Consider the following 22,210-nt stretch of genomic DNA (forward strand, 5'->3'; position numbering starts at 1 on the left):
CCACCAAGAAAAAGAAATCGAGATGCTGGAAAAACGAGGAAAAGAAGGAGCAGAACGGGCCGAGGAACGCGAAAGACGGGAGGGGAGAGGAAAGGCTCAGGGAGAGAGGGACGCGGCGGGCACCAACAGGAAGCGCAATCTCATTTATCTTCGCTGGGCTTCTCTTTAAACACAAAAATCTTCATAAACCACACTTACCCTCCAGGATGCCTATCGTATCAGGACTTTTACAATAAAGTAACTGAGCTTTAAAGGCGACAGAAGAAAAAAACAAAGCAGCCCCCAACTACCCCAAACGCGTCGGACTAGGGAGCGCGCCGAAACATAGCAGGAAGAAGACAGGAAAAATCGTCATGGCATTTATGCCTTGAACACCCTCCCTTCCCCACCCCCGCACCCCTGTCCCGCCCACACCACAACCGCAGTAATTGAATTGTCACCTGCCCCCCATCCCGCCCCAGGGCTCCAGGGCCACTTAGGAAGCTCGGCTTTGCCAAGCGTCCCCGGCCAGTGAGAGCGGTGGAGCCGAGCCGGCGCCCCAGAAGCTGAGGGGTTACACATGTCTACGCAGAGAGGCGCACCGGACACGGTAATTAGGAGAAATTCACACGCTCTCGGGCGCACGGAAACTACATGTCACGAAATTTTCAACGCTCCTCCTCGCCCACTTTTTTCCACTCCTTCCCTGGCGCGCCCCCTCCCCTCCCGGAGGCACACAGTGGAGCTTTTGGAGTTTCGAATCTTTCGGACACTGTAGAATGCGGGGCTCCCTGGGAGCGGGCCCGGCCAATCAGAGCGCCGTCTGCCTCCCCTGGCCAATGGCAGGCGCCACATTGTTGTCCAATTCTGTCTAATGGAGCCCTAAGGAGCAACAATAGAGCGGGCGAGCTGCTCATTGAGAGTCTGGCAGCGCCGGGCAACTGGGCCCCGGCTGCGCGCAGCGTCCCGCGCGCACCGCGAGGGGACGCGGCACGACGAGAGTCCGGTCACGGGTTCCAACCAGGCGGCTGGCAGACAGGCCTCCGACCCGGATTTCTGAAGGGAGGGTTGGACTGCGCTGCGTTCTGAGGGGTCCGGAGGTTCGGACATGGTGACTGAAGGAGGGTGACGTGGTCAGATCAGGGACCCGGGGCAAGGGGAAGAGGCCAAGAACGCCAGCGTCGCCAGTGGAGCCGGGAGGCGTGTGCAGCGCCGGCGGAGGAGGAGGAGGATCCCGCAGCCCTAGGCAGGTAGTTGGGGGCCTCAGGGAGAGCCCCGGGTGGCGACCTGGTCTGCGGCCCCTGTTGAGGAGGCCCGGGCCCCGTGGGCCTTAGGGACGGCGCGGCCCGAGGGTTCTGGGGAGGAGGCTCCTAGAGAGGAGGTCTGGGACTCTCGGACGGAAACATGAGGACTCTGTCCCGGGCTCTGGCGGGGACGGGGAAAGCGTGAAGCAGAGGAGACCGCGGCGGAAGTGGTGAGCTGGGCCTGCTTGGGCCTTGCGGGGCTGCTGTGCGAGTGGGACTCCGGTGTCCATTTGTGACCAGTTCAGACTGCGACTCCCCAGGCTCGGTGAGGCCTACTGGGCCATCTGCGTCCTAGGACCCCAACTCTGAGATCAGAACGCAGGAGCCTGCGCTTGAGCGGGGTCCCCAGGGGCCCCAAGTCGGGGAGGGCGTGTCTGACGACTGTGTCCCTAAACCCGGAGGGGAGGGTAAGCGAGGGCAGTGTGAGGTGGTCTTTGAGAAAGATCCCCTTCCCGAATTATCTAACTTTTCTCAGGATACATCTTCTGCCCCGACTACTTCTCCTGACTGCGAGGCTAAAAAATTGCACGACAGGTTTTACCCAATCCCCTCCCCGAGGCTTTGCCTGTGGGTTTTTTTTTTCTTACACATTCCCCCTCTCCCGGGTGCGGCCCCTGGATCCCGGACACCCAGATCAGCTGCTTTTCGCTGTTTTCCTTGCCCATGAAGCTCATCTTTGGGCTGCGTTTGCCTATACAGAAAGTTTCTTTGGCTGAATTTTTCTCCTTAATACTTCCCAGTCCTAAACTAGATCCACATACACTTTCTCCCCCACTCTCTGGAGGCCCGCACGGTGGAACATTTTGGAGCTTACATTTTTACGGGTCCCAGAGCCACTGGGCCTAACTTTGCTGGAGTTGTTTCCTCGCTCCCACTCTGCTTCCTAGAGCGATTCTTTCTGCTCCTGGTTTTTCTCTCCAATGCTTCTGCCCCAGCCTGCATTAAAAGCAAACAAACAAAAAGAAACAAAACTCTGACCCAGCCAGCTCAACTCTGCAACTCCGTCTCTCTCTCCTTATCTTCACCCTTCCACCTAACTGCCCCTTTTGCTCCCGGTTTTCCTGTTTTGCCCTTGGCATCATCCTAACTTCTGGGCCAAAGCTGTCGCTCTAATCCCAGTCCCGCCAAACTAACATTTCTCTAGCCCGTCTCACCCCAATTAGACTAAGCTTTAGGGAATCATCTCTCCTTTTTCAAATGCTCATTACATCCATCCGAATCAGTGACTTTCACACTTTACATGTCTCTTTATTTTTTTTTTTCCGGCGGAATCACTGATTCAGACAAAATCTAACCCCCAGCGTGTAAATCAGGTCTAAGAGCAGCCGTGGGGGGTCTGGGGTGGAGGCGCTCGGGCTCTGGAGAAGATTCCGACTGCTCCTCCTCCCAGCAATTCGGGCCCCGCTAGTCCAGCCCCTGCTGCCCAAATTTCCCTCTCCAACTTGGGTTCCTCCGGGCTGCGCTTCAGCCTAGCTCTCGGTGTGCTTCTCACCGGGGTTTCTCCCCCCTCCCACCTTCTTTCCCGTCAGGTCTTGTCATGGAGCTGCGCTCGGAGCTGCCCAGCGTGCCCGGCGCGGCGACGGCGGCGGCGGCGGCTACAGCGACGGGGCCGCCTGTGGCCTCGGTGGCATCGGTGGCTGCGGCCGCGGCGGCTGCCGCATCACTACCGGTGAGCGTGGCAGGCGGCTTGCTGCGAGGGCCGCCGCTGTTGCTGCGGGCAGCCGAAAAGTACCCGCGGACCCCCAAGTGCGCGCGCTGCCGCAACCATGGCGTGGTGTCGGCACTCAAGGGCCACAAACGCTACTGTCGCTGGAAGGACTGCCTGTGCGCCAAGTGCACGCTTATCGCGGAGCGCCAGCGTGTCATGGCGGCGCAGGTGGCGCTGCGCAGGCAGCAGGCGCAGGAAGAGAACGAGGCGCGCGAGCTGCAGCTGCTCTACGGCACTGCGGAGGGGCTGGCGCTGGCCGCGGCCAACGGCATCATCCCCCCGAGGCCCGCCTACGAGGTCTTCGGTTCAGTGTGCACCGCCGACAGCGGGGGACCTGGAGCAGGAGCGCCTGCGGGGACCGGAGGCGGAGCCGCGGGCGCAGGGGGCGCAGGTGAGAGCGCGGCCAGGCCGCAGGATTGCAGCTCTGGGGCACGCAGCCCAGGAACTTGTCTCTGTTCAGAAAGAGTAGAACCCCGGTGTCCAATCGCCTCGCTACTAGGGTTCACCGCTCTCCCAGCGTCGGGTATGGGGCGTGGGTACAGAAACTGTTCTTCCGCTTCTGAAACATTTGCACTTCACCCCTTTTTCCCACCGTTACCCAAACTCAGGCAAGTCCCTGCTTCCTCGATTTGTCTTCTCCCCAGGTGGAAACCTGCACATCTCATCTTCCTCCGCTCTGTGCTTCTCCACAGGCCCTTTCCCTGGGCCACTTCCCAACCCTGTTAAGAAATCCGACTCCCTTTAACTGACCCCCACCCCATTGCTTTCCCTAGGTATTAAGAAACCCTCGTTTCTTTTCCGCATGTAATTCCCCTTCTTGCGTTCCTAACGCCCTCTGGACAGCCACTTCCTTCGCCCTCCCTCCTTCTAGCTTCTTCCGCACCTCCCCGGTTTCTCTGGGTCTGCTTTCCTTTGCCTTTTCCTCTTCGATGCCTAGCCCCACCCTCTTTTTCTGGACTCCCGTGGCTTTTTCTGGGGAGGGAGGAAATTAGGCCAGGACCATTGAGGGGAAGGAGGGATCAGCTCTAATCTTGGGAGAGAAGAACTTCTTAGGTTTCATTTTGGAAAGAGCGGATTAGAAATAGGGGTTCTACTTCTGCCTGTAGAGAAGCTTAGGACCTCCTAGATAACTAAAGCCCCTTTCCTTACAGGCTGCGCTGCCCAGGGCAGGCGTCTTCTATACAGTGGGCTCTTCTTTACAGCGTTATATTGTCTCCCGTTTGAACCCTGGACCAGGCCACTTCTCCAGGGCAGCGCAGGACTGGAAAGGAAGTTAAGGGTGGAGGTGTTGAGGCACAGATGTGGGGAGAGCAGGCCTGAACATCAACTTTACAGGGCCCGGGTGGTTGGGGATTCTGGGTACAGAAAAAGAGGGAGCCCTGGGGTCAGGGAAAGAGAGACAGGGCTGTAGGGGCTCAGAGCGGAAGGAATGCTAGAGCAAAAAGGAAGAGGGGCACTGGAGCCTAGTGAATAAGGGCTGTGGGGCTGAGGAAGAGGAAACTAAGATCCAAAGGGCTGAGGTGCTGTGAGTGTGGTCCTCTAGCTAACCGCTCCTCACGACACGTTTTCTCCCCTCCCAGAGGCCAAGTTGCAGAAGTTTGACCTGTTTCCCAAGACGCTGCTTCAGGCAGGCCGCCCCGGCAGCCCGCAGCCGCCGCCGGTGAAGCCCTTATCACCCGATGGCGCAGACTCGGGGCCCGGAACGTCGTCCCCGGAGGTGCGGCCCGGCTCAGCCTCGGAGAACGGCGACGGCGAATCCTTTTCTGGTTCGCCCCTAGCTCGGGCCTCCAAAGAGGCAGGTGGCAGCTGCCCAGGCAGCGCTGGCCCTGGCGGCGGCGAGGACGACAGCCCGGGCTCCGCTAGCCCTCTGGGCTCTGAATCCGGTTCAGAGGCCGACAAAGAAGAGGGTGAGGCCGCGCCGGCGCCCGGGTTGGGCGGAGGCCCGGGTCCACGGCAGCGGACGCCGCTGGACATCTTGACCCGCGTCTTCCCAGGCCACCGGCGAGGCGTCCTGGAGCTGGTGTTGCAGGGCTGCGGCGGCGACGTGGTGCAGGCCATCGAGCAGGTTCTGAACCACCACCGCGGGGGCCTGGCGGCCGGCCTGGGCTCTGCGGCGCCCCCAGACAAGGCCGCTGTGGGTGCCGCAGCAGCTGCAGACGACGCGTGGCCGGGCCGTGTCGACGCCGCCGCAGCCGGAGGGCCCGGGCTGCCTGCGCCGCTGCAGGCCGGGCCCGCCGCACCGCCGCACCACAGACCCTTGCTGGCGAGCGCCATGGCGCCTGGAGCGCTGGGCTCGTTGAGCAGCCGCTCGGCCTTCTCGCCGCTGCAGCCCAACGCCAGTCACTTCGGTGCCGACGCGGGCGCCTACCCGCTGGGCGCACCGCTCGGCCTCAGCCCGCTGCGCCTGGCCTACTCGGCGGCTGCGGCGCACAGCCGCGGTCTGGCCTTCATGGCGCCCTACTCGACCGCCGGCCTGGTGCCCACGCTCGGCTTCCGCCCGCCCATGGACTACGCCTTCAGCGATCTCATGCGCGACCGCTCGGCCGCCGCTGCGGCAGCTGTGCACAAGGAGCCGACCTACGGCGGCGGCCTGTACGGGCCTATGGTCAACGGCGCTCCGGAGAAGCAGTAGGGCGAGGGGCCTGGCAGCCGGCCGGTCCCCAAACAGGAACCCCAGTCCTGTCCCCGCGAGCTGCCTACCCCTCTTCGCCCAGCGCGGCCTCTGCGCCCTGGCTGGGGTCCTCTCACTCCAAGGTGGTTTTGGGGTTTTGTTTTGGAGGTGGGTGGGGAAGGCTGAGCAAAGGGGAAGCAGCTACAGACAGGTGCAGGTGTTCTCGGAGGGGGTGCGCGGACTGGGTCCTCATTTTCCACCCAAAGAGGCTTGACCTCTCTTCAAGCCTCCGCAGCCCCCTTTCCAAAAGGCCGGGAATTCAGGAGAATTAAGAGGCTGCGACAGCAGTGCAGGGTCCTGCGGCTCCTTAGCTGTGTTGTGCTCATCCGGCTCTCAGTGGATGGCAGGATAATCTGAGAGTCTTTTCTGTGTCTCCCCAGCCCCTACTTTTAAAAAATTTAAATGTTCACTCTAACAAATATAAATTTAGGATGTATAAATCTCTTGGCACTGAGTTGAGTCTTTGGAATATACATATATACCGATAAATTTGAAAAAAAAAAAAAAGGAAATGAGTTCTAAGGTGCACTTTCCTTGTTGCGGTATTTGTCGCTCTCTTTGTTGCTTATGCCGATAAGCATGGGTTTCCTTGGTGCAGTGTGTTTTTATATATGTATAAATCTATATATAATCTATACATATATATATACAAGCCAGTGTATAATGTTATAAAATGGAATTCTAAGTTATTAATTGTAATCTGTAGGTGACCTCGGTATTAACGTAAAAAACATTCAAAAACAAGCAAAAAAAGGACAAAATGGAAAAAAAATTAGACTGCGCGCATTGTACTTATCAGGTTTATAGATTAAATATATTGGAAACTCGGGACGAATCCTGCCCACCTGCCCCCCTTGCCTGCGGCTGGTCTGTTCCTAAGGAGCCGTCAAGGTGCGCGCTGAAGCAGGAACAGAGCGACGTGTGACTGAGCCAGAACCGCCCGCTCGCGGGCCCATCCTCGCCTCCCGGGACTCGCCAAACGCCCTGACAGAAGGGCCGGCAGCGGAAAACGCTGCTGCAGAGCAGCACTTTGTGCTTTCCTTTGCATAGATATGAGCTAGAAATAAATGTTATTTTCTAAGAAAACAATGAGGAATACCGTCCCGCTCCTCGAGAAGTGAGGGGTGGGGAGGCGCGGGGGGAGGGTCTTGATTTCTCGCTCAGACCGCGGTGTTAAGGAGATGCGTGACCGAGGTCCCGCGAGAGCTGCGACCCTCGGGGAGACTGGGAGAGAAGACTTCCTGTGGTACCTGGGAGGACCTATCCTATCAGAGTGGCGCGGGGCTCACAACTCCCGAAGGACCCGCGACCGCTGCCCAGCGGGAACCCAGGGTGTACCCCAGCTTGGGCGCGCAGGCTGCAGAGGGGTCGCCTTGCCAGGGCTCTTAGTTTTTAGGTCACGGGCCCAAGCCTTCACAGGGATCTTGCAAGGCTGAGGCCCAGTTCCCGCTCTTTTCTGGGTGCAGATTTGGGCATAGTTCAGGTCGCACGCAGTGAGCGCCCCATCTCAGGGTTGGAACCACAGGCAGCGGAGGCGACGGCTGAGCAGAGTGACTGCTGCCATTCTCCTGACAAGGGCTACTGCCTGGGAGTTATTATGGGGTCGTGAGGGTTGGGAGTGGCATGCTGCCTTCCTTGAAGCAGTGTAATACGAGAGAGTGGCCGCGAGGACGCGACTTCGAGCTAGACCTCGTCTCTCACCCTTTTCACCTTCACTCCTCACGTCAAGCTGAGCAAATTAGCCGCTCCTTGGCCGACCCTCTCCTTCAACCTCCAGTCCCTCCCTCCCGCTTCCCGCAGAGTGACTCCCCCGCTCCAGGAAAAGAGTGACTCCTCCCCTCGGCTGGGTCCGGCGACATCCCAAGGTAAACTTCTGGGGCCGGCTCGAGTTCCGCCAGGCAGTGAAACTTAATAGCAGGACAAGAAAACGGTTTAATAAAGAAGGGCTTTAATGGGGAACTAATTTGATTGAGTTGCCTAATTCCACTTTAATTGGAAAGGGGGTTTGGCTGTCTGGTGATAAAGTACGAGCGCGAAGAGATGAAAGTGGGGGAGAAGGGCCCAGAGAAGAAAGATGCCGGCAAGAGCGGTGGACGAAAAGGGGAGTAAAAAGGAGAAAAAAGAGGGAGAGAGGAGAGAGAAGAGTTAGAAAAGAGGAAGGCGGGGGGGGGGGGTGGGGGGGGGGGGAAGCGTGCGGGAGCTTCTGAGAGTGTAAACTTTCTTGCCCTTGGCCGCCGCGCCCGCTAAAGCCCCGATGCGCTCCCCCTACTCCAGGCCTTCGGAGCTCCCAGCCTCGCTTCGCAGGGCGGTTCTGACCGCCTCTTCTCCGTCCTCTGCCCCACCGCACCCAAGGTGGAGCTAAGAACGCCCTGGGTGTCTTGGTTTCGGGAAGGACTCACGCTGGGTCCCCCGAGGCTCCCTGGTTCCCAGCGGTGCTCTTGCCGACCGGAGAGGGCGGCCTGTGGACCCGCGTTACTCATTCCCAAGAACATCTGGAGCAGCGTCACAGACTTCAAGACTATTATATTAGTTCATCCTCACAGCAAACCAGGTTGGATCTAGAGAATTGGTTATTACCAGCCACATTTTACAGAGGAGGAAACTGAGGGCCATCTGGTCCAGGGACTTGTCCAACCTTCTGGGACCCTGGATCTCCTCGCCTCCCCACCGCCCCGATGGGTCTTCTCCTCTCGTGATGCGGTGTCTGCTAGCCGAGAGTGGGCGGTTTGCGAAAACTCCCCTTCCGTTAACATAGGAGGCCCAGAGAGAAGCGGCAGGCCCGGAGCGCCCAGGCCTCAGCTCCAGGCTGTCAGTACTTTCGGGTAGCGCTCAGGAAGGCTTCGTGAGCGGTGGGCGTTCCAGGAGTGGGGTAGTGGAGCACCCGAGGTCCTCCCTTACCCGGCACAGAGCGTCTCCACCAACCAGGCCCCGCTGTGGAAGCACAGGTCGGTCAGTCACAGCCCTCGGCGCCTGGGAATGTCCTGTGCCCACTACGCTTTCCTGCCCCGCTGCCCATTGCACAGTCAGGAACAGGGAGGCTCAGAGACCCGCAATGACTCGCCTGGGGTCGCACACCCAGTTGCCAAGAAGCCAGAATCCGAACCCCGGACTCTCTGGCCTGGTGCCGGGGGTAGGGGGGCGAGTGAGACTCTGCTTCTGGGAGGACTGACTGCGGGCTGAACCCCGCTGGGATTAGCGCTAGGGAGGAGTGTGGGGTAACCGGGTTGCAGGCAGCGCTCGAACCCTCGTAGGAGAGGGCAACGGCGGCAGCGTTACCTCTTTTCCTCTTGGGAGAAAGGGAAGCTGAAGTCCCCTTCCTGACCGCAATTGTCCACGTTTATTCCTGAACGCTTCCTGAAGCAAACTGGAGCTGCCCCGGCCTGGGCACTGGGAGGATGCGAACGAACGCAGGCCGCCGCGGGTAGCCTGGACTGGTAGGGGAGACAGACTTGAAGTAGAAGCCCCTTCTGCGCCCCACCCCCCTGCACAGCAGCAGCAGCGACACACTACTGAGCACCTACTGTGTGCCAAGTCCTGTACCAACCATATTCCCCAGCAGAATCCTGTTCAGTGGGCAAGAAAGACCCTAGAGATGGGAGTCCAGGCTCAGCCTCTGGCTGGGGTTACTCATTCTCTGATTACTTCAGTCAGCAAATATTTGCAAAGCACTTACTGTATGCCAGGCCCAGTTCTAGGACCCTGGGATACACAAGTGCACACAAGGGAGGTCTGGCCAGGGAAAGGCCACTTCTGCAAGGCACTCTGTCTCAATTAAATGGTGGAAGAGTGGGGTCTGTCTCTCTGGGTGCTGCAAGGAGTAAATGAAATAATATGCAAAAGCTCTCAGCTCAATGCTTGCTCACTAGGTGTTCACTATTACAAAGCTCATATTTTTTGGTGTGGATGCTGCGGTCCCATCCAACAAAGGAGTCAACAGCTCAGAGGGATCCAGTGACTAGATAAAATGGGGTTTCTAAGCCCTCTGAAGTGTCACAGATTATGGGAGACACCCGCCCAGGGCAAGGGGCCACACAGACAGACGGGAGAGTGTGATTCTGTAAATGCCTCAGAGGAAGTAAGCCGAGTGCTGAGGGGGTTGGTGAGAGGGAGCATTGTGATCTGTGGTAGGAAGTTGGAGAGGCAGTCATGGGTGCCGCTGGACTAGCAGATGGAAAGGAAGAAGGTGCAGACAGTCTGTTGAGGTTGCACAGAGTCGGAGGTTAGATCGCCGAGAACCTTGAGTGCCAGAAAATGGGCCTGGACTTTAGTACTGGGAGTTGTTGACAATAAGACCTGGTAAAATTTGCATCTGTATTTGCTAGATTATTTAGAAACAGGCCCAACCTCTCTCTCAGGAGCCATGACAAATGGTAGTGCCAAAAAGGGATCAGTGGAAATAGGGAGAGGGAGAGAAGAGGGTCCCTTCAAGAACTGCTAGGAGCCAAACTACCCACTGCTGATGCAGTGTGGGGAGTAAGGGAGGAAGAGGGCTGATTCCCACCTGGAGCAGAGACAAGACTGGAGGGTGGTAAAAAAAAAACTTTGTGTTCAACTTCAGAGTTTGAGTACTGGTAGGTCTTCTCAGCATGGACACCATATGGTAAAAAAGAGTCAGCTGTTATCTTGGGAAGAATGAGGTGGCCCAGCTCCCTGTCCCCCAGAGGACACAGGACTCCCTTAGTGGAGGCTATGGGCCTGGGAAAGTGTTGAGACCCTCTCACCATGTCTCTTGGTGCCAAGAGGACTGGCCTCTTAAAATCATTCTCTTAAAATTTTACACCCTGTTAAGGTCATTGTTCTGAGGCAGACAGCCTGTCCTTGAGTTAACTGTGACACCAAATCCTAAATGTCAGGGCTCCCCACCTCTACAAGTCCCTTTCAACCTGTCTCTGCCCTCTGCTCCCTGAAGCTGTAGTGTCAGCTGCTTTTCTCCCCTCTCCCCATCTGTTCACTCCTGCCTCCTCATGCCTCCGCCCTCTAGCCATGCCGTGCTCCTCAGACCTACATAACAGACTGTGCCTTGCCCATGCAGGTTCCCTCTGCCTGGAAGGCTCTCCTCTTTTTCCCTTTCTTTAAGGAGTCTCCTCACCTTCCCTAGGGTCCAGCTTCACAGGTGGATTTACTGTGAACCAATGAAGCTTAAACTTCAGGGCTGCACACCTGGTATGTTCCTCTCAAGGTCTTGCGCTTTGTGCACAGTCAAGTGGCTTCTATCCTAAAACTTCAGGCCCCATTAAAAACTACATCTGCCATTGCCCAGTTTAGCTGCACCCTTCTGGCTTCCTGTTCCTGTTAACTATTGTTGCATGACAAATGACCCCAAAATGTAGTGGTTAAAGCAATAACCATTTTATTGTATCATTTGTGGGCCAGGAATTTGGGTAGAGCTTGGCTGCATCATCTTTTGTTTCATATATCGTTGACCAAGATCTCTTGGTGGTATTCAGCTGGTAGATATGTTGGTCTGGAGACCCCAAGACAAGTTCAGTCACACATCTGATTCCTTGGAATGGATGGCTGGAAGGCCGGGCTCAGCTGGACAGTTGATTGGAGCACTTACATGTAGTCCTTCCATCATGGTATCCTCAAGATATCAGACCTCTTACATGTTGACTGAGTGTTCCAAGGCAGCTGTCCCAGAGAGCAAAGTGGAAGATACATGGCCTTTTATGACCTAATCTCAGAGGTCAGAGAATGTGACAAGAGTCAATTATTTGCAAGTGATTGACAAACAAGTCACGCTGACTTAAGAAGGAGGAATTTTCTCCATTTTTCTTCTTCATAATGACAGTAATCATAATCATAGACATTTACAACTAAAATGTCCAGTGTATCTCAGGAAGAGTCGGAGCCAGGTGCTCAAACACCATCAGATGAACTGCTTTTCTCCATCTCTTAGATCAGCTGTACTCTGAGTTGTCTTCATGTCAGGCAAACTGTCTCCAAATGAAGTGCACATGGGTATCATTAGCCTCAGGCTTACATTCTACTTTCTTTCCCAGTAGTTAAACAAACATCTTGGAACTGACTCATTGACTAGACTTTTGTCATCTTTCCATCCCAGAACCAATGGGGAATGGGACCTACTGGAAAATCAGACTTTCAGGATAGCTGAATATTTGCCCATTTCAGCCCTATATAGTCTTTGTCTTAGCATTTTAGGGTAGGAGCTTTAGAAAGATGTTACTTGTTTTTCCATTTTCTTTTCCAAAGGCTACTGAGATGCTGCAGGTATTCTTTGATTCAGCATCTTGTGATGTGCCGTAACAGGGCCATGGGATCTTATTAGAGTGAGAGTTCACTGGTTCTGGCACTAAGAAATGCTTTTCCAATGTGTTTTTTATTTTGAAAACTTTTTATTACAAAAAATTTCAAGTGTATAAGAAAGTAGAGAACAGTATAATAAATCTGAATCTTTGTATACTAATTACATAACTCTAATGATATTTAACATTTTGTCATATTTATTTCACCTTGGTTTTTCGTTGGCTTATTTAAAAGCAAATTACAGACATTGTGAAATGTCACTGTGAAATACCTAAATATGAATACCTCATCTCTAAAACATGAGGATATTTTCTTACAAAGCCATAGTACATTAGTATACTATCAATATTAAAAATAATTCCTTTATATAACCTAATACTCAATTTATATTAAAATTTACCTAATTGCCCTAGTTGGACATACTTTTTAAATTTTACAATTGATTTGTTCAAACCAGGATTTGGTTCCCTATAGCAGACACTGTCAGAGCCCCACCCATAGCCCTTGGACCTTTTAGTCTACTAGATTTCCAACTTCCAAGATCGGTTTCTCTGTGCCTAAGGGCTTCTATTCTAGAATCACAAAAGGGAGAGACATACCAGGGTTGTAACGGTGGGACCCATTGCCTTCCTAGAGAAGGCAATAAGAAGGCTCATTGTTTGTAGAGAATTTTAAACAATAATAATACTAAAAGTTGGTCTGCTTTTGTGTTTTTTTGAGACGGAGTCTGGCTCTGTTGCCCAGGTTGGAGTGCAGTGGCATGATCTTGGCTTACCATAACCTCCGCCTCCCGGTTCAAGTGATTCTCCTGCCTCAGCCTCCCGAGTAGTTAGGACTGCAGGTGCATGCTACCACGCCCAGCTAATTTTCTTTTTTTTTTTTTAGTAGAGACGAGGTTTTACTGTGTTAGCCAGGATGGTCTCCATCTCCTGACCTCGTGATCCACCCGCCTCAGTCTCCCAAAGTGCTGGGTTTACAGGTGTGAGCCACCAAAGCCAGACTACTTTTTAAATTGTTAACATTTCCCATCAATTCTGAACAATGTCAGAGATAAAATATTTCTCACTTCAAAAAAACTTTTGTTGGTGGTCTAAATTCTAAACAATCCCTGCAGTGATTGTTGAGTTTAAATTATGTGTGTATATACACACAAACACACACACACAGACACAAACACTGTATATATTTCTTTATTTACATATATCTCAAATTGTCACAAGTATTCTTTTTGGTTTACACGCAGTAAAATTGATTTTTTCATAGTATATTTCTAAAAGTTTGACCGTATGTATAGATTTGTCTAACCACCGTCACAATCAGGATTCAGAACAGTTCTGTCACCCCAGAAAATTTCCTCGTGCTGCCCCTTTATAATCAAACCCTCTCCCCTACCTATTCCCTGGAAACCACTGATCTGTTCTCTGTCTTTACAGTTTCTTCTTTTCCAGAATGTTATACAAATGAAACCAGACAGTATGTAGCCTTTTGAGACTGGCTTCTTTCACTTAGCATAATCCCTTTGCGATTCATCTAAGTTGTTGCATGTGTCATTAGTTCATTCTTTTTTATTGCTAAATAGTATTCAATGGCATTGCTCTACCAGTATTTGTTTATTCATTCATAGTTACAGGACATTTGGGTTGTTTCAGTTTTTGGTAATTATAGATCAGAATGCTATAAACATTCACAAACAGGCTTTCGTGTGATCATAAGTTTTCACTTCTCCAGGTAAATACCTCCCCAATCCCAGAGGAGTTTGTTTCTAATCTACTCTCTGTCTCTATAAATTTGTTTAGTCTGAACAATTTATATAAATAGAATTGTACAACATACGGTCTTTTGTGACTGGCCTCTTTCACTTAGCATGAATGTTTTCAAAGTTCATCCATGTTGTATTATGCATCAGTTCATCATTCCTTTTCATAGCCAAATAATATTCATATATATATATATATATAAAATGTATCCATTCATCAGTTGATGGACATTTGGATTGTTTCCCCTTTTTGGCTATTGTGAATACTGCTGCTATATGTTTTCATTCTCTTGGATATACACCTAGGAGTGGAATTGCTAGGTCATTTTACTCTATGTTAACCTTTTGAGGAACTACCAATTTTTTTTTTTTTTTTTACACAGCAGCCGCATCATTTGACAATTCCACAAGCAGTGTGATAGGGTATCAGTTTCTTCACATTCTCACCACTACTTGTTTTTATCTGTCTTTTTTTTTTTTTTTTTTAATGAGATAGGGTCTCACTGTTGCCCAGGCTGGAGGGCAGTGGCACAATCACAGCTCACTGCAGCCTTGACCTCCGGGCTCAAGTGAACCTCCCACGTCAGCCTCCCGAGTAGCTGGGACTACAAATACATGCCACCATGCCCAGCTAATTTTTAAATTTTTTGTAGACATGGGGTCTCCTTATGTTGCCCAGGTTTATCTTGAACTCCTGGGCTCCAGCAATCCTCCTACCTCAACCTCCCGAAGTGATGGTATTACAAGTGTGAGCTACTGTGTCTGGACATTTTAATTTGTCTTTTAAATTCTAGCCATCCTAGTGGGTGTAAAGTGGTATCTCATTGTGGTTCTGATTTGCATTTCTCTGACAATTAATAATGTTGAGCATCTTTTCATGTGCTGTCTGGCCATTTGTGTGTCTTCTTTGAAACAATGTCTATTCAAGTCATTTGACTACTTTGAGATTGTATTTGTCTTTTTACTATTGAGTTGTAAAATTTATTTATATCTTCTAGATACAAGCCCCTTATCAGTTAGATGACTTACAAGTATTTTCTTCCATTTTACAGTTTGTCTTTTCACTTTCTTGGTGGTGTCTTTTGTAACACAAAAGTTTTTAGTTTTGATGAAGTCCAATTCATCTATTTTTTTTCTTTTGTAGTTTGTATTTTTGGTATCACATCTAAGAAGCCACTACCTAGACCAAGATCATGAAGATTTACACCTGTATTTTTTTCTTCAAGGAATTTTATAGTATTAACTCTTGTATTTGTTTTTAATTCATTTTGAGTTAATTTTTACATATGTTTTAGGTATTGATCTTAATTCATTCTTTTGCATGTGAATATCCAATTGTTCCAGGATTAGTTGTTGAAAAGACTATATTTCAAAGGAAAAATGCTTGAAGGAATGGGGTACTCCATTTCCCATGATGTGATTATTACACATTGTATGTCTGCATCAAAATATCTCATGTGCCACATAAATATATACACCTACTATGTATCCATAAAAAAATTAAAAGTACAAAATTTTTAAAAATAAAGACTACTTTTCCCCCATTGAATTGTCTTGGAACCCTTGTCAAAACTCAGTTAACCCTGAGAAGAACTTTGACAATGAAAGTAAACAAAAAACCTAAACTAAAGCAGATTCTCAATTAACCATAAATGTGGGGGCTTATTTCTGAACTTTGTTTATTCTATTGATTTATATACCTATCTTTATACCAGTACCATACTGTATCAATTACTGCATCTTTGTAGTAAGTTTAAAATTGGGAAGTATGAATCTTCCAACTTTGTTCTTTTCTAAGATTGTTTTGGGTACATGATGTTCCTTGAATTTCCATATAAATTTTATTTTTATTTTTATTTATTTATTTTTTTTGAGACGGAGTTTCACTCATGTTACCCAGGCTGGAGTGCAATGGCGCAATCTCGGCTCACCGCAACCTCTGCCTCCTGGGTTCAGGCAATTCTCCTGCCTCAGCCTCCTGAGTAGCTGGGATTACAGGCACGCACCACCATACCCAGCTAATTTTTTGTATTTTTAGTAGAGACGGGGTTTCACCATGTTGACCAGGATGGTCTCGATCTCTTGACCTCGTGATCCACCCGCCTCAGCCTCCCAAAGTGCTGGGATTACAGGCTTGAGCCACCGCGCCCGGCCTCCATATAAATTTTAAAGTCAGCCTGTCAGTTTCCACAAAGTGGTTAGCTGGAAACTGATGTGAATAGCATTAAATTTGTAGATCAACTTGAGAAGTATTACCATCTTAACAATATTAAGTCTTTATCCATGAACGTGGGATGTCTTTCTATTTATTTGGGTCTTTAATTTCTTTCAACAATACTTTGTAGTTTTCAGAGTATAAGTTTTGCATTTCTTTTGCTAAATATATTACTAAGTATTTTACGGTTTTTGATATTACTGTAAAATAGTTTCTTTAATTTCATATTTGGATTATTCTTTGCAAATGTATAGACATATGATTTATTTATGTATATTGACCTAGTATCCTGCAACCTTACCAAACTAATTTGTTAGCTTTAACTGTATTAAGTGGGTTCCTTAGGCTATTCCTTTTATGTCTTATGAAAACAGAGATAGTTTCTCTTGTTCATTTCAAATCTGGATGCCTTTTATTTCACTTTCTTGTTTAATTTTCCTGGCTAGAACCTTCAGTGAAGTGTTGAATATCAGCAGCAAGACTGGCTATCCTAGTTTTGTTCTTGTTTTTCAGGTGGAATCATTTAATCTTTCCCCATTAAATATAATGTTAGTTGTTATTTTTTGTAGATACCCTTTATCGGGTTGAAGAAGTTTCCTTCTATTCTAGTTTACTGAATGTTTTTATTATGATGAGGTGTCAAATTTTATCAAATGCTTTTTTCTGAATCAATTGGGACAATCATATGGTTTTTATCATTTATTGATATGGGTATATTCTTTTTTTTTTTTTTTTTTGAGATAAAGCCTTGCTCTGCTGTCCAGGCTGGAGTGAAGTGATGCAATCTTGACTCACTGCAACCTCTGTCTCCTGGGTTTGAGTGATGGTTCTGCCTCCATCTCTCAAGTAGTTGGGACTACAGGTACATGCCACCAAGCCTGGCTAGTTTTTGTATTTTTAGTAGAGATGGCGTTTCACCATGTTGGACAGGCTGGTCTCAAACTTCTGACCTCAGATGATCTTCCTGCCTCAGCCTCCCAAAGTGCTGGGATTATAGGCATGAGCCACTGAACCCTGCCATTATATGATATATTCTATTAATTGGTTTTCAAATTTTAAATCAACTTCATAACCTTGGGTTAAATCCCACTTGGTCATGCTATATAATACTTTTTGTATATTGCTGGATTTAACCTGTTAGTATTTTGTTGAGAATTTTTATATCTATATTCATAAAAGATATTGGTCTGTAGTTTTCTTTTCTTGTGATGTCTTTGTCTGGCTTCAATATCAAAATAATGCTAGCCTCATAGAATGAGTTAGGAAATGGTCCCTCCTCTTTGATTTTTTGGAAAAGTTTGTGAATAATTGGTATTAATTATTTAAGTGTTAATATTTAAGTGTAGAATTTGCCAGTGAAAGCATCTGGGCCTGGGCTTTTCTTTATGAGTAGTTTTTTAAATTACGAATTCAATCTCTTAACTTGTTATAGATCTATTCAGATTTTTCTGTTTTTCTTGAGTCACTTCCAGTAGCTTGTGTCTTTCTAGGAATTTGTTCCTATTATAATATAATAGGGAATTTTTTCCTTATTATTTCTGTCAGGTCAGTAGTAACGTCCCTTCTTTCACTCCTGATTTTAGTAATTTTTTTTTTTTGAGACAGTCTTGCTCTGTCACCCAGGCTGAAGTACAGTGGCACAATCTTGGCTCATCGCAACCTCCATCTCCCAAGTTCAAGCAATTCTCCTGCCTCAGCATCCCAAGTAGCTGGGATTACAGACATGTGCCACCACACCTGGCTAATTTTTGTATTTTTAGTAGAGATGGGGTTTCACCACGTTGGCCAGTCAGGTCTCAAACTCCTTACCTCAAGTGATTTGCCCACCTCAACCTCCCAAAGTACTGGTATTACAGGTGTGAGCCACTGCCTCACCAATTTTAGTAATTTGAGATTTCAGTCTCTTTTACTTGGTCAGTCTAGCTAAAGGTTTGTCAATTTTGTTCATGCTTTCAAAGAACCAAGTTATTTTTTATTTTCACTACTGTTTTTCTTTATTTCCAATTTAATCTTTATCATTTTCTTCTTTCTGCTTCCTTTTGGTTTAGTTTGCTCATTTTATTGTTGAGTGTTGATATGACTTGCCTCTGTGTCCCCACTCAAATCTCATCTCTAATTGTAATCCCCTTTTTTGAGGAAGAGACCTGGTGGGTGGTGATTAGATCATGAGGGTGGTTTCCCAGTACTGTTCTTATGATGGTGAGGGAGTTCTATGAGATATGATGATTTTTAAAAAGTGGCCATTTCCCCTGCACTCTGTCTCCTGCCGCCACGTAAGATGTTCCTTGCTTCCCCTTTACCCTTCTGCATGACCATAAGTTTTCTGAGGACTCTCTAGCCATGCGGAACTGTGAGTCAATTAAACCTCCTTTCTTTATAAACTACTCAGTCTCAGGTATTCTTTATAGCAGTGGGAAAATGGGCCAGTACAAGTGGTGACATTTCTTTATATAATCTCTATACAAGTACTTTGTTGAATATGATTTAAACACATTTTCTTCCATTCTGTAGATTGTCTTTTCATTGTCTTAGTATCTTTTATAGAGCAAAAGTTTTTAATTTTTACTAAGTCTGATATAAAACCTATCTACGACAAACCCACAGCCAATATCATACTGAATGGGCAAAAACTGGAAGCATTCCCTTTGAAAATTGGCACTAGACAAAGGTGCCCTCTCTCACCATTCCTATTCAACATAGTTTTGGAAGTTCTAACTAGAGCAATCAGGCAAGAAGAATAAATAAAGGATATTCAATTAGGAAAAGAGGAAGTCAAATTGTCTCTATTTGCAGAAGACATCATTGAATATTTAGAAGACCCCATCATCTCAGCTCAAAATCTCCTTCAGATGATAAGCAACTTCAGCAGAGTCTCAGGATACAAAATCATATTTTTTCATACTGAATTGTCTTTATACATTTGTTAAAAGATCACTTGGTCACCTTTCTGTGTGTCTACTTCTGGACTCTATTCTGTTTCACTGATCTGTGTATCTGTCTTTTTGCTAATACCATGCTGTTTTGATTAGATTTAGAATAAATATTAAAGGTGGGTACCATGAATTCTCCAACTTTATTATTCTTTTTCAAATTTTTTTGACTATTTTTGTTCTTTTGGCTTTCCATATAAATTTTAGAATAGGCTTGTTTATATCTATAAAAACAACTTCTGGGATTTTTATTGGAATTGTGTCAAACCTACAGATCTATTTAGAGAGAGCTAAAATTCTCACTATATTGAGTATTCCAACCCATAAACTTGATATATTTTCCCTCCATTTAGATTCTTATTTATTTTTATCAGCATTTTGTAGTTTTCAGCGTACAGATTCTGAGCATGTGTTAGAATTGTGCCTGTTTCAGTCAATTGTGGTGACTTGCACCTGTAATCACAGCTACTCAGGAGACTGAGGTAGGAAGACAGCTTGAGCCCAGGAGTTTGAGGCTGCAGTGAGCTATGATTGCACAATTATACTTCAACCTGCAAGAAAGAATGATACCTTTTTTTTTTTTTGAGACTATGTCTGGCTCTGTCTCCCAGGCTGGCGTGCAATGGCACAGCCTTGGCTCACTGCAACTCTTGCCCCCTGGCTTCAGGTGATTCTCCTGTCTTAGCCTCCTGAGTTGCTGAAATTACAGGGGTGCACCACCACTCCTGGCTAATTTTTTGTATTTTCAGTAGAGATAGAATTTCACCATGTTGGCCAGGCTGGTCTTGAACTCTTTACCTCAAGTGATCCACACACCTTGGCCTCCCAAAGTGCTGACATTACAGGTGTGAGCCACGATACCCAGCCCCCTATTTCTTTTCTTTTCTTTTTTTTTTTTCGTTTTAAAAAAAGATTTATACCTATTTGGTCTTCAGTTGTTCATTGCTATTATATAGATGGACATTTCATATTTGAATGCTGACATTGTATCAAGCAACTTTGCTACATTCACTTAGTATTTATAGGAACTTCATTTGGATATTCCTTGGAGTTTCCTACATGGATAATCATGTCATCTGTAAGGAAGGATAGTTTTATCTCAGTATTGAAGATGAGTGATGAGAGTAAAGATTCTTGCTTTGTTCCATTTTGGAGTGCAAAGTTTTCAGTCTTTCCCTGTCAAATATTTGTAGCAATTAACTACAGTATTTATGGTATTGATACTGGATATGGTGTTCTGGGATTCAGGCTGCCTCTAAGTCCAGGCTGGGATATATTAAAGGAATAAAAACCGAGAAAACTCACCACTATAGTAATGATTCTTCAACTTTTGGTTTCCTTTTCCAATCCTTTTGTTACTATTTACTTTTCAGAGTCCTCAGATAGCTGCTTCATGCATTCTTTCCAGGATTTTTTGTTGCATTCAATGTGAGTGACAGGGTGGAATGTGCCTAATTCATCTTAACTGGAACCAGAACTGAATGATCACTTACATATCCTTCACTAAGCATTGTATTCTACATGAAAGTTAATTCAGAGGAATCCCAGTTCCACAGTCAGTCCTAACATATGTAGACTCAGCTGTAGACTCGTGTGGAGCCACATTTATTTCAGGAGTAAGTTTGTAAAGTTTTGGAACAGTGGGCGCTTGCTTAGGGTGCAGTTCATTCCTCGAATCTCTGTTGTACTACATATTCCTATTTAAATGGTAGATATGAAATAAATGATGATAGTTTAGTGAGTTGAAGGTGAAGAATCAGAACCTGAGTTACTTAAATCTGTTACTTATGTGCCCTCTTAGAGGTTTTATTTATGTTAAAAATTTTAAACAGTAGAACAAAGTGTGAATTCTGAAGTGCAATATTTTTGTTTGGTATGCATGGTGCAGTTCAGGTAAAAATGGGAGATATTAATCTCAAATTTTTACGTGTCTCTTGTATAATTATTCTCCGAACTTTTAGAATTCACATTTAGAGTTCACATTTTCAGAAGTGTTTTGAATGTGTGACATTTGTTCAAACTTTGTTTAAAAATTATCCATTCGGTTGGTGATTACGGAAGAAAAAGGAGTATGGCATGATCATGGGGAAGCAAAAGAAAACAAAGAAGTATGCGCCATGAAGCGAATTCTTAGCCTCAGAGATCAGAAGATTAAAGAAAATGATAGATTAAAACCTAAAAAGAAAGAAAAGAAAGATCCCAGCACATTAAAGGAAAAAGAAGTTCCCCAACACCCTTTCTGCTTATTTTTCCAATATAATACACAGCTGGTCCCACCTTACCACATCCTCCTTGATACCAACTTTGTCAACTTTTCCATAAAAACCAAACTGTACTGTCTATATGCCAAGTATATCCCTTGTATAACTGATTGTGTAATGGTTAAAATTGAGAAATTGGGACAGAAGTATCAAGTGGCTCTAATGATTGCCAAGGATCCAAGATTTGGATCCAACGATTACTATGTACACACAAAGGCACCCATGCAGATGACTGCTTAGTACAGACGGTAATTCAGCATAGTGTTACATTGTGGCCACAGTTGACCAGACATTTAAAGAAGAATCCTTAAGATTCCTGGAGTTCCTATAATGTACATTTTTAACCATAGATACAACATTGAACAGATGCCAGATGATTATGGAGCCCCTTGATTTTAATTCTTACAAATCACAGTTCCTTTGCCTTTCTTTGATCAACATTCTCTTGTTATGAATTATTATTCTGTTGACCTATTTGGTCTATTATGATCTGAGGATGGTTAAACATGCTCACTCTTTTTTTTTTTTTTAGAAGAAGTTTCGCTCTTGTTGCCCAGGCTGGGGTGTGGTGGCGCGATCTCAGCTTGCTGCAGCCTCTGCCTCCCAGGTTCAGGCAGTTCTCCTGCCTCCTCAGTCTCCCTCCCAAATGGCTGGGATTGAGAGCATGGACCACCATGCTGAGAATGGGTTTTTTGTTTGTTTGTTTTTGGTTTTTTTTTGGTATTCTTAGTAGAGACAAATACTTTTGTATTTTTAGTACAGAAAAATATGTCTCAGCCTCCCTGGGTGTTGAGGTTACAGGTGTGGGCCACCGTGCATGGCCTGCTCACTTTTGATGCTATTTTGAAATTGATATTTTGTCTCAAAAATCTTAGGCCAGGCATGATGGCTCATGTCTCAACACTTTGGGAGGCTGAGAGGGGCTGACTACCTGAGGTCAGTAGTTCGAGACCAGCCTGAACAACATGGCGAAACCCCATATCTACTAAAAATAGAGAAAAAGTTGGCTGGGTATGGTGTCAACATGCCTGGCTGCTGGGGAGGTTGGCTGGGGTCCTGGCTGCTGGGGAGGCTGAGGCAGGAGAGTCGCTTGAACCCAGGAGGCAGAGGTTGCCGTGG

At 47.4% G+C, this 22,210-nt stretch overlaps 1 protein-coding gene and 1 pseudogene across 1 annotated transcript; both read left to right on the top strand.

Annotated features, from left to right (window-relative positions):
• The first annotated feature begins 348 nt into the window (after window positions 1–348).
• On the top strand, window positions 349–6,748 carry DMRTA2 (DMRT like family A2). Its single transcript, XM_032297074.1, has 3 exons — window positions 349–1,229; window positions 2,813–3,382; window positions 4,572–6,748. Exons 2-3 carry the CDS (start codon window positions 2,821–2,823, stop codon window positions 5,621–5,623), a joined length of 1,614 nt encoding a protein of 537 aa, XP_032152965.1. The 5' UTR covers window positions 349–1,229; window positions 2,813–2,820; the 3' UTR covers window positions 5,624–6,748.
• A 14,164-nt stretch (window positions 6,749–20,912) lies between these two features.
• On the top strand, window positions 20,913–21,484 carry LOC116563725 (annotated as a pseudogene).
• Window positions 21,485–22,210: the final 726 nt, after the last annotated feature.

The sequence above is a fragment of the Sapajus apella genome, unplaced genomic scaffold, assembly GCF_009761245.1.
Source record: "Sapajus apella isolate SASKATOON/1434 unplaced genomic scaffold, GSC_monkey_1.0 scaffold36, whole genome shotgun sequence".
NCBI classification, from domain to species: domain Eukaryota; kingdom Metazoa; phylum Chordata; class Mammalia; order Primates; family Cebidae; genus Sapajus; species Sapajus apella.

Excerpts from the sequence above, each read along its gene's own strand:
- DMRTA2 (XM_032297074.1), top strand. The coding sequence starts at position 2,821 with ATGGAGCTGCGCTCGGAGCTGCCCAGCGTGCCCGGCGCGGCGACGGCG. Across the intron at positions 3,383-4,571 it reads CGCGGGCGCAGGGGGCGCAG|AGGCCAAGTTGCAGAAGTTT; the intron begins GTGAGAGCGCGG and ends CTCCCCTCCCAG.